Source organism: Setaria italica, chromosome III (genome assembly GCF_000263155.2).
Source record: "Setaria italica strain Yugu1 chromosome III, Setaria_italica_v2.0, whole genome shotgun sequence".
Classification (NCBI taxonomy): domain Eukaryota; kingdom Viridiplantae; phylum Streptophyta; class Magnoliopsida; order Poales; family Poaceae; genus Setaria; species Setaria italica.
Window position 1 is genome coordinate 39,650,140 of NC_028452.1, and position 11,763 is coordinate 39,661,902.

Below are 11,763 nucleotides of genomic sequence, written 5' to 3' on the forward strand. Positions count from 1 at the left end.
ATAGACCATGGATACTAAACCCACCTACACATCCTCGGGCTGTCCAAAAAACGTGGACAATTCGAAACAGATACGGTTATAGATATACAAAGATCTGCATATTTCCAACCGTATCTCCTTCGAACGGGAGACGCCTAACTAGGTTACGTGATATACGAACATTATACGGAAAGAGAGGTGTAGGATGCCTCACCTTGCTATCCTGCAAAGTGACGACTCGAGGACGGTAACGTAGGCTCTCCTGAAAAAAAATACTCCTTTCAAGTTAAAATTTCGACAGCACCTCCCCTACACGGGGAGGTTTCCTACACCTGCATCAAATAAAACGGCTCAATGGCCGACAATCACATCTACAACAACACAATGGCATGATGGCCGACCCCACAACAAGCACTGATACATAATGCATGACAATATTTCAAGCATGATAATATTGCAGATAATATTCAGTTTAATCAACTCACCTTAGTGCTGGGACCAAGGGCGGCGCGTCGGGGCCGGTTCTATCTCGGGATCGCTCGGGGGACAGCCGGGGGTCGGAGCCGGCCGGGGGCCACCGGGGGCCGACCAGGGGCGGCGCGGGGTGGGAGCGGCCAGGGGGCCGGCGCGGCGCAGGCCGGGGGTGGCCTCGGGTGGCTGGGGGCCGGCGCGGCTCAGGTCCGACGCGGGGCGTGCGGCGCGGGCGGCGCAGGACGGGTCCGACGAGCGGCGCGGGCGGCCGGGGGCGGCGCGGGTCTGTTTGTGGCACGGGCGGGCGGCGCATGCGGTGCGTGTGCGTGTGCCTGTGCATGTGCGGTTGTGTGCGCGTGCGGGACTTAGCGCCGGATTAAATTCCAGTCTTTGCCGAGTGCCCCCGATCTAGCACTCAGCAAAGGCATTTTTTAATTTTTTCGGAGTTTTCAACCTTTGCCGAGTGCTCGATCAAGGGCACTCGGCAAATGATTTTTTTCCCCCCGGATTTCTGACTGACAATGACACGTGGACCAGCGGCGAGCTTTGCCGAGTGTCCTCGGGATGACACTCGGCAAACAAATTCTTTGCCGATTGCCTCACTGCGACACTCGGCAAATAAGTACCTATATTGCATGTTCAAAGTACTTTTAGTAATTACAAGTATGTAAACTTTGCAAAAACCTAGTCAAATTCACTAAACATTGCGTATTTCATTTTTTAAGTAATATTATTCCATTATTTCATGGATTTATATCTCATATTGAATTTATATCTATTAAATTCATATACTTGCAATTAATAAATAAAAATTATCAAACGGATCCGAAAAATTCCCAAAATTTGACATGAACCAATCTATGTTCTCTATGGCCTATAAAAATAAATTTGAACTCAATGACAAATTCAAGTATCGATTCGACTCAAAATCTTACCGGATCCTTCCAACTTCTACGAATCCTCTCCGGAGATGCTTCGAATTCTAAGCATCATATGTCAAAATTTGTGCAAAACCTTCTCAATTTTTTACCACAACCTTTGCATATGAAATCATAGCATCTTGGAAAATCTCGTGATTTTCAAACTTCGTTTGTATTTTTGAGAATTAAAAAATCATTTGGCCACACGTTCGTAGTCGTGTTTCCTTAACAAAATGTTCGAAATTTCTTTTAATTTTCCGGGTGAGACCTCAATTTGGACTCACTAACATGAATATGATTTTTCCACTCATATTATTCCATTATTCCAATCACCTGCAGTTCAAATTTGACTTAAATCAACAAATTACTCTAAATGAAATTAATTGATTAAATATAGCAAATAGGTCAATAAATAGTCCAGCTTCTACCATGCAGTGCCAAATGTCATACATGTGGAGTATAAAAAGTTTGGAGGGTGGAGGAGGGAAATTTTTTTTTGTTTTGCCGAGTGTGTCAAAAAACACTCGGCAAACCTTCATGTTTGCCGAGTGTCCCATCAAAACACTCGGCAGACATGAAGGTTTGCCGAGTGTCCCGGCTAGCACTCGTCATACCCTGAGCTTTGCCGAGTGTCCCCCGTCGACACTCGGCAAACAGCTAACGTCCGTCACGGGCTTCACCGGACGCCGCAGGTGCAGGTCACATGCTCAAGAGTTTGCCAAGTGGATTTTATTTGCCGAGTGTCCCCGTCAGTTTGCCGAGTGTTTTTTTATGTGGCACTCGGCAAATGATATTTTCGCCGAGTGTATTATGTTTGCCGAGTGTTATGAGGAATACACTCGGCAAACGGGACCTTCGCCGAGTGCCCGCAGTATTGCACTCGGCGAAAAAATTACACTCAGCGACTTGAGTGTTTCCGTAGTGGTAACAATGACAGAATCTATCGCACCTTCCCTTGAACATGAGTAGTTTCCAAATGTACCCCTGCTGTTACTGGCTCCCTTGACCTGCAGAGCAACCTGTCTATCATATTACTGATCTATGGCACAAAATTGGCATATCACTCAGGTAGTGTAACAAAGTACATGTTCTATTACCAAGGTGCACGGCGCTAATCCCCGGCCATAGACTAACACTTGGACAACACGAGCCAAATCACAACAATCATGGCTAAAGTATTACATCTTTATACAGCACACTACCAATCCAGCGATGATTGTTTGTAAGATTGCTAAAGCATTCCCTTGCCAATGACCTATATCACAGACAGTTTTAAGGAAAATGACATTTGGTATCAAGGGGACTGTGATCAAAACAGTTTTTAAATAAGAACTATTAGTGATATAAAAAATGTTAGGTGAACCTTTAGGATGTAATACATATATAGTCCTTGACAACAATCCTGTTGGTGATGAGGTGAACCGTTGTTCTGGTTTTTCCATGGTTGCCACATACTTATTGCTCTGGGTGCTACTAGAGTATTATACAATCTATGAGTTTGTCCTCGAGCATGTCAGTCAATGACACTTGAATAATGAGACCACCTTGGCCATCAACGGGAGCAGGGATGAATCGAACTTGAACAATTTAATTCGACACAGCGTTGGCTAGTCTTTTATAAAGATTTTGACATCATTATTTCATTGTTTTCAGAATATTTTACTACATGATATAATACTTAGTAGAAATACATCTTTTGCTTTTTTATCCCTCGAGAGATGCTTGACTTCACTTGGTTCAGATCATTCAGAAATAGGGACAGAAAATTCATGCTGAGCTCGACCCGAGCAAATTAACAGTCTAGAGGACTGTTTTACTTGTTGACAAAAATAGTCTATTTTAATTACAATGTCCGATCCGGCAAGACACTAATAATTATGTAAATGTCAACTTTGGTATGCTCAATCATAAATTTACTAATTATGGTGTAATAATAATTCGGTGGCGGCCACCTATATAAGTTCACTTATGTTCGACCATTACTCGAAAACAATCAGATAAGGGTACATTGCAACCTTCTTGAAAGCAATAGGGATTGCGTGGAAAATAGATTGATTAGGGTATACAATATGTACAAATATATAGGCAGCCATTGGTGATATAAGTTCACTTATGTTCGACCATTACTTGAAAACAATCAGATAAGGGTACATTGCAACCTTCTTGAAAGCAATAGGGATTGCGTGGAAAATAGATTGATTAGGGTATACAACATGTACAAATATATAGGCAGCTATTGGTGAGGTTTATACAAATACAACCGACTGCCCATCCTAATCCATCTAGGGCATGGCAGGGAGCCGGCCTGGGCCTGGTGCACAGCTAGTGCCCATGTACACACATAACACATACAACACATACACATCTTCTAACATGCCCTCGCAGTCTGATTGTCGGCAGCTTGAACGTTTAGACTGGACCTGAACTCTGTAAACACTGAAGAAGATAGGCCTTTGGTGAAAATATCGGCGTACTGAGAGCTCGTCGTAACATGAAGAACACGGACATCACCAGTAGCAACGCGCTCACAAACAAAGTGGAGATCTATCTCCACGTGTTTGGTGCGCTGATGCTGAACGGGGTTCGAAGACATGTAGAAAGTGCTGATGTTATCTCAATAAACCAAGGCGGTGCGACGCAGAGGAACATGCAGCTCAACTAGAAGTTGGCGCAATCAGGAGACCTCGATAACGGCATTGGCAACCGCTCGATACTCAGCCTCGGTACTCGAGCGAGAGACTGCAGTCAGTTGCTTTGAAGACCAGGAGACCAAGTTGTCGCCCAAAAAAACTGCATACCCGGAAGTGGACTTCCGGGTGTCTGGGCAACCAGCCGAATTAGCGTTGGAGTAAACCAACAAATCCAACTGAGTAGAGGGCCAGAGATGCAAACCCAAGTGAAGAGTGCCACGAATATACCGCAAAATGCGCTTCAAGACGGCAAGGTGTGGCTCACAAGGATTATGCATGTGGAAACAAACCTGCTGAACCGCATAAGTAATGTCGAGATGAGTGAAGGTGAGATACTGTAGAGCACCAGCGAGGCTCTGAAAGTCAGTCCTATTGACAAACGGGGCACCGTCAGTAGTAGACAGCTTCGGATTTGTATCAACCGATGTGGAACAAGACTTGCAATCAGTCATACCAGCACGCTCCAGAATCTCCAACATAAACTGGCGCTGAGATAGAAGAAGATCATTACCAGACTGCTGAACACGCATACCTAGAAAATGATGAAGTTCACCAAGATCCTTCATCAAAAACTCCCACTATAAAGCATTAATAGTGCGACGAAGAAGAGGTGTCGAAGACGTCGTGAGGACTATATCATCCACATAAAGGAGAAGATAGACCATGTCATCGCCGTGGTGGTACACAAATAGAGAAGTGTCGGTCTTGGCTTCCACAAAACCGAGCTGCAACAGGTGAGAGGCAAAGCGACTGTACCAAGCACGAGGAGCCTGCTTAAGCATACAGAGTGATTCAGCCGACAAGGACGAGTGGTATCCTCAAAGCCAGCAGGTTGAGCATAGTAGATTGTCTCTGAAAGCGTCCCATGAAGAAAAGTATTCTTCACATCCAACTTCTGAATCAGCCAATGACGAGAGAGAGCTAGGGACAACACTGTATGAACGGTGGTAGGTTTGATGACAGGACTGAAAGTCTCAGAAAAATCAATCCCAGGTCGATGAGTGAACCGGCGAAGCACCCATCGTGCTTTGTAGCGCTCCAGAGAACCGTCGGCATGAAACTTGTGCTTGAAGACCCACTTGCTAGTAACAACATTGGCTCAAGTAGGACGTGATACAAGATCCCACGTGTGATTGGCCAGCAGCGCGTCGAACTCCTCCTGCATGGCTCGGCACCAATTGGGATCAGCAAGAACATCTCGATAAGTGCGAGGCACTGGTGACAGCTAGGAAGAATGAAAAAGTTTTGGCAGTTGGAATCCCAGCTTGCTGCGCATCATCATGGGGTGCTGATTGGCGACAAGACGCACGAGAACCGCACCGCGAGGAAAAACGACCGGAGCAGGAGGCTGCGCGGGGGGAGAACCATAAGCACGCGCCCGACCAGTCGGAGTGCACGCCCGACCGATTGGAGAGCTCGCTGGCGCGGTCGGGGCGCTTGCCCGACCGATCAGAGAGCTCACTGGCGCGGTCAGGGCATTGGCCCGAGCGATCAGAGCGGTCGCCGGTGGGTTAGGGCGTTCACCCGACCGAGCGGAGTGGTCGCCAGTAGGGTCAAGGCGTTCTCCCGACCGAGCGGTCACCAGTGCCATTGGGGTGCTCGCCCGACCGATCGGGGAGGGCACCGGTGCGGTCAGGGCGTTCGCCCGACCGATCGGAGCGCACGCCGTTGTTGTCGGGACGGTCGCCCGATCGAGCGGCACGGACGCCGGTGCGGTCGGTGCGCTCTCTTTTCTGATCGGGGAGGTCGCTGGTGCCGGCAAGGCGTACACTCGACCGAGCGAAGCGCATGTGGGTGCGGTCGGGGTGCTCGCTCGACCGAGCAGGGCGGTCGCTGGTGCGGTCGGGGTGCTTAGCTGACCGATCGAAGAGCTCGCCGGTGCGGTTGAGGTGCTCGCCCGACTAAATGAGGAGGTCGAAGGTGCGCTGGGTGAGTGTCCTGCAGGCAACAAAGATGGTGCCAAGCCAATAGGGGGCGGCACCACATCAGAAGGTTCCAACAAAAAAAACAAAGTCCTCATTAGCTAGAGGCAGTTGCTGCTGAGAAAAGGGAAAGGTAGTCTCATCAAACATGACATGGCGAGAGATAATGACCCAGTTGGACGAGAGATAAAGGCAGTGGTATCCCTTGTGATGAGCAGAATAGCCAAGGAAATCGCACAGGGTGGGGCGCGAAGCGAGTTTGTGTGGCGCAGTAGCGGAAAGACTCGGATAGCAAGTGCAACCAAAAACCTGGAGATGGTCATAAGATGGCGGGATGCCAAACAGACCCATGTGCGCCGTGGAGGAGCTAAGGGTTTTTGTGGGTAGAATGTTCAGTAAATGTGTAGCAGTGTGCAGAGACTCAACCCAATAGGAGGGAGGCATACTAGCCTGGAAGAGAAGGGAGCAGACAACATTGTTGATTCTCCAAATCATGCGCTCGGCCCAGCCGTTCAGGGGCGATGTATAAGGGCAGAACATGCAAAGATGAACCCCGTGTGTGAGGAAGAAGGTGCGTGTGCTGAAGTTATCGAACTCGCGACCGTTGTCGCACTGAATGGCCTTCACAGTGGTGCCAAACTGAGTGCGCACAGAGGAGAAAAAGTTTGCTAGAGTCGCAATGGTGTCGGATTTGAGACGTAGAGGAAACGTCCACAAATAATGAGAACAGTGAGCAAATAATATTTATAACTAGATACATTGGGAATAGGGGACGTCCACAAATCGTAGTGAATAAGATTGAAATTACTAGACGCTCTAGAAGCAGATGATTGAAAAGGGAGGCGAGTATGCCACCCAAGCTGACACGCATGGCAGATGGTATGAATGTCCTTATTACAAAAAGGAATGACCAAAGCGACTTTGGACAAAACTTCATGGCAAGGATGTCCGAGATGGCAATGCCACACAGAGGAAGTGGAGGCGGTAGTGAGAGCATGGGTAGCAGGAAACCGTAGGGGATAGAGTGGTCCAAAGCTCTTGCACCGGACGATTAGCCTCCAAGATACCAGATCCTTCACAGAGCAGCCAGCGGGATCAAATTCAATAGAACAATTGTTATCAGAAGTAAACTGACGAATAGAAATAAAGTTCTTAATAAGTTTAGGTGAAACTAGAACATTGTTAAGGGACAGGGAACCCGAAAAGTGAGCTAAGCCAGTAGTTGTCATAGGAAGCAAGCAACCGTCGCCGACAACAATTGATGAAGGAAAGGGATACCGCGGATGAGAAAAATGTGAAAGGGTACCAGCATCTGAAGTCATGTGTGAGGTGGCACCTGAATCAAGATACCAGTCGGTCGGCTGCGGCTGGTTGAGGGTCATGGTGCTGAACGTCGAGGCAAGGGACTGCTGATCCTAGGAGGAGGGCAGGCCCGTCATGGGATTGTAGAACCCCAGGGGCACCATAAGGGGGGCTTGAAGGCTCTGGAGTTGCGCCTGCTGCTGTTGAGCGTACAACGCCTGCTGTTGGGTGAGGAGGGTCTGCTGCGCCTGCTGCTGAGACACTGGTGTGGGCACGGCTGGACGGGGAGGAACGGTGGCCTGCTACCAAGGGCCTGGGTACATCTGAATTGTACCGAACCAGGGGTTCCAGAAAGACGGCCAGGACTCCTGGGTGGTACCGGGAGCAGGGGCCTGGGCACCGGCGGCAGGGGCTTTGCTGCCATTTCTGACTGCCATGCCGGCCCCTGTCCCGCTTCTGCTTGGAGGAGGGCCCCCTGTTGTCGCCCTCTTTCCCGTCCCCGGAGTCAGAACGCTCGGCAGACTAGTGGGGAGGTGTAGAGGGGCGAGAGGAGGAGCCAATGTTGACACCGGTGAACAGCACCGTGGACGGAGTCGAGGAAGGAGGCACCATTGTGAGCTCCTCAAGAAGCATATCATCGCGGGCCTCCAGGAAGGAGCGAAGAGGACGAGAGCGCCGGATGTCACGGTCGACGGCAGCGAACTTCTCGTTGAGCCCGAGGATGATGTTGAGGATGAGGGTGCAGTCGGAGACTTGCTTATCGAGATCACCGAGGGCGTCCAGCATGCTCTTGAAGTGGCGGCAGTTGTCCATAATGAAGAAGTCGCCCTGGACGAAGGTCCCGAACTTGGTGTCGAGGTAGAGGGCCCGCGTCTCCCGGTTGTCGAGAAACTATGTCTCAATGGCAAGCCAGGTGGTGCGGGCGGTGGCGCCTCGCTCGCCGCGATCCATGACTTCGTCGACGAGGTCGATGGCAATGGTGCCGTAGAGCCATGACCAGACGACGCAATCCATCCGGCCCCAATCAGGTGAGGCCAGGGCGGGAACGTCATGGAGAATGTCATCCTACAGCAAATACTTGCCGACGGTAAGGAGAAACTGCTCACGCCACCGTGAGTAGTTGTCGGCAGCAGTGTCAAGGACGATGGGGATGAGACTCCGAATGTTCTGCATGGTGATGGCCTGGGCGTGCAGGTTGAGGACGGCAACGGCCTCATGGAGCATCATGGCCTGGTGAGCGTCGGGCGTCTAGTCGGAGAGGTTGGCGCTAACGTCCTCCTCGTCGAAGTGAGGCGAGGCACCCTTGCGCTCCTGGGTGGCGCATGCCAGGGCCTCGTGAAGGCGGACGTCGGCGGCATCGCGCTCCTACGCGGCAGCGGTGGCCTCAGCTTCGGCCGTGACGGCACGGGCGAGGGCGGCGGCGCGAGCTCCCTTGCGGGCGGCGTGGCGATGAACAGAGCCGGCGGCGCTGGCATCAGCCGCACGCGAGGCAGCCTCGGCGGCGTCAGCTGCGGCGGTGGAGGACTCGGGCGACATGGTACCGGCCATGGAGGGTAGCGGCGATGGAGAGCCGTTGAGGGAGCAGTGCCGCAGTCGGGCGCGCTGAGAGCAGCGCCGGCGGTCGGACGCTCCGAGAGCGGTGCCAGTGCCGCGCTAGGATGCGGAAGGTAAAGAATCGGGAATAATCCGGACTCGCTCTGATATCATGAAAGCAATAGGGATTGCGTGGAAAATAGATTGATTAGGGTATACAACATGTACAAATATATAGGCAACCCTTGGTGAGGTTTATAGAAATACAACCGACCAAGGGATAAGACTACCCATCCTAATCCATCTAGGGTACGGCAGGGAGCTAGCCTGGACCTGGCGCACAGCCAGGGCTCATGTACACGCACAGCACATACAACACACCCATCCTAATCCATCTAGGGTACGGCAGGGAGCTAGCCTAGGCTTGGTGCACAGCCAGGGCCCATGGCACAGCACATACAGCACATACACATCTTCTAACACTTCTGATAAAATTCTTATGGATTATTCATTGATCGAGGCGAACGAAATTCCTGGTTGCATGAAAGTATCTTGCTATAGCTGTAATTTTTGGAGGATAATAAAAGGCTATAAGGTGCGCCATATGGCTTGTGAGGTAACAGGGTCTAGTTAGCAGCTTATGTGCTTGGATTCAACTCGACGGATGCATGGGCGCGTCTAGACCATGTTGACGGCTGGGCTGTGATGGCTCATCGCCTCGACCTTGCAGCTCCTGGGCACTGCCATCTCTGTGGCAGGGTGCACGTTGACGACGTGCTCCTCTCCTGCCGCCGGCAGCTTCCCGGCGGCCACCTTACCCTCGGGGACCAAAGGCGTCTTGTTCATGTAGAACATGTACAGCCCCATCTGGACGATTCCGAAGGCGAACCCAAGGACGTTTGGAAGCTGCAGAGATCACAATTTCTTATCGATTAGTATCAGTAAGATGCATAGTCAATTAACCAAATTAAACGTCTAAAGAAAGACCAAACAGATATATGTTAGAAATTAGCTAGTTACCGCGACATATTTGTCCTTGATGAGGAGGCCGTAGAGGAACCAGACGACGGCGCTGAGAGTGAGCGAGAGGGAGAGGGAGAATGGCATGTACTCCACGCTCCTCGTCTTGATCACGCGCCTCTGCACGTGCACAAAGCATGAGATGGCCATTAGCACGAGATCATCATCACACAACAGTACAGGATCTCGGTGCATTATTGCACTGATATATGGAGTGCTCAGTACTCACGATGATGCTGAGTGGCGCGACGAAGACGCCGACGGAGAAGCCGACGCAGATCCAGCCCAGGGTGACGATTCGCTTGTCACCCTTGAAGACGAGGAGGGTAAAGAGTAGGATAGCTCCGAAGAAGCCGACGTTGAGGCCAAGCATGATCTTGGCAGTGAACCACCTGGCTTTCTTGTCCGCGTAGACGAAGTACAAGATGACGTAGATGCTCTCGATGACGAAGCCGGCGACGTTGATGGTGATGAGCAGGATCTCGTTGGTTTTGATCAGCGCATAGAAGATCCACAGCATCGCACTGAACAGAGCCACCACGTAGGGAACCGACTGGAAACCCTCCGTCGACTTGCTCTTGTAGATGCGGTAGAACGTCGGGCTGCACATACAAAAATACAATGATCGCAAATATATATGGTTAATTTCAAAACATCAATTTTAAACGCATAGCAATGTTAACTTGTTAAGCTCCTTTTAAAAATAACTTGTTAAGCTAATATACGAAATGAGAATTTGGTGAGGCGGTACTTACATTGGGGCCAGGAAGGTCATGAAGGAGATGATGTTGCCTGCAACACAAATAATGGACGCCAAGGATCAGACGTTTGCAAAAGCTGGCAAAGAGCCCAAAGCTGGGATAAGATGTGATGAGGTGACAAGTTACATGTCCGGTCTTATTTGCCTTCTTTTGTGAGCAAAGATTGGTGTGGCTTTATTTTTATTTTTCGCTAGATGAGCTCTTGTGTTGTGGTGCACTATGACGTCAACACTACTACACAGCAGTAGCAGCAGTGGCCTGACTACGTACGTCACCCAACTGGCAAGATAGATGCTTCAAAAGGACTGATTGCTAGCTTAACAAGTAGTCTATGATAAGAAATGTATCGGCTAACAAAAGCATCGGTCAATCATGGCAAAGGTGATAAAATCTAGTGATGTATGGCACTGGCACAAGTGAATATGATCAGTTTATGGCCACATGAAGCTTCTCACTTTTGGAAAATGTTTGGAAGCTGCGCAAGCTCACAACTACGTATAATTGATTCAACGCGATCACTGGATCGGTGTGCAACTCCCACTAAGTAGCTTGTATGTAGTATCATAGACTAGCAACTATGAAATGATAAGATGCTTCCTAAAACAAATTTATAGCAATTTGTAAAGCGCAACCGAGTCGAATATAATTGAAAGGATGAGCGATTCATGGGCATGCAAACTCTTGTTTTGTGAAAGGGGTAATATTTACCTAGGAGGCCGAAGGTGAATGCCCAGGGATGCTGAAGAGAAAACCCAGCCATTTGTGATAAAAAAATAGGTGTGAGATGGTGGCAAGAATTTCGAAAGTTCCAACACAGGCTATTTGGCACTTCTCTTCCTCTCTAACCCTTGGCCCCTACAGGAGGGAGGGAGAGCTCTGAGGAGAAGTGTTCTGTGTTGGATGAAACTCTTGCAATGATAGGCAGGCTGTTGGAGGCATTATATAGGCACGAGGTGGCAGTGTGGCACGCATGCTTAATTTGGTGTACGTGTTATGTCATGGAATTATGAAAATATCTTTTTCACTAGCTTTGGAGAAAGTTTTCTGGCCATGAATAACTAGGGTTTATAAATTATTGTATATTAATAGAGACAATCAAGGCCATTCCAAATGGCAGCAGCTTTGTGCACCTTTAGTCTATAATACATGGGTTAGTGCTAGGGTT

The 11,763-nt window shown here is 49.6% G+C and overlaps 1 protein-coding gene across 1 annotated transcript; it reads right to left on the reverse strand.

Annotated features, from left to right (window-relative positions):
• Positions 1-8,987: 8,987 nt before the first annotated feature.
• LOC101753903 (bidirectional sugar transporter SWEET13) lies at positions 8,988-11,519 on the reverse strand. Its single transcript, XM_004962593.3, has 5 exons — positions 11,307-11,519; positions 10,593-10,629; positions 10,067-10,439; positions 9,838-9,957; positions 8,988-9,723 (listed from the first exon to the last, which is right to left on the reverse strand). Exons 1-5 carry the CDS (start codon positions 11,356-11,358, stop codon positions 9,496-9,498), a joined length of 810 nt encoding a protein of 269 aa, XP_004962650.1. The 5' UTR covers positions 11,359-11,519; the 3' UTR covers positions 8,988-9,495.
• Positions 11,520-11,763: the final 244 nt, after the last annotated feature.

Coding starts and splice junctions, on each gene's coding strand:
- LOC101753903 (XM_004962593.3), bottom strand. CDS start 11,358: ATGGCTGGGTTTTCTCTTCAGCATCCCTGGGCATTCACCTTCGGCCTC. Junction 10,630..11,306: donor ATTCACCTTCGGCCTCCTAG/GTAAATATTACC, acceptor TTTGTGTTGCAG/GCAACATCATCTCCTTCATG. Junction 9,724..9,837: donor TCAAGGACAAATATGTCGCG/GTAACTAGCTAA, acceptor TGATCTCTGCAG/CTTCCAAACGTCCTTGGGTT.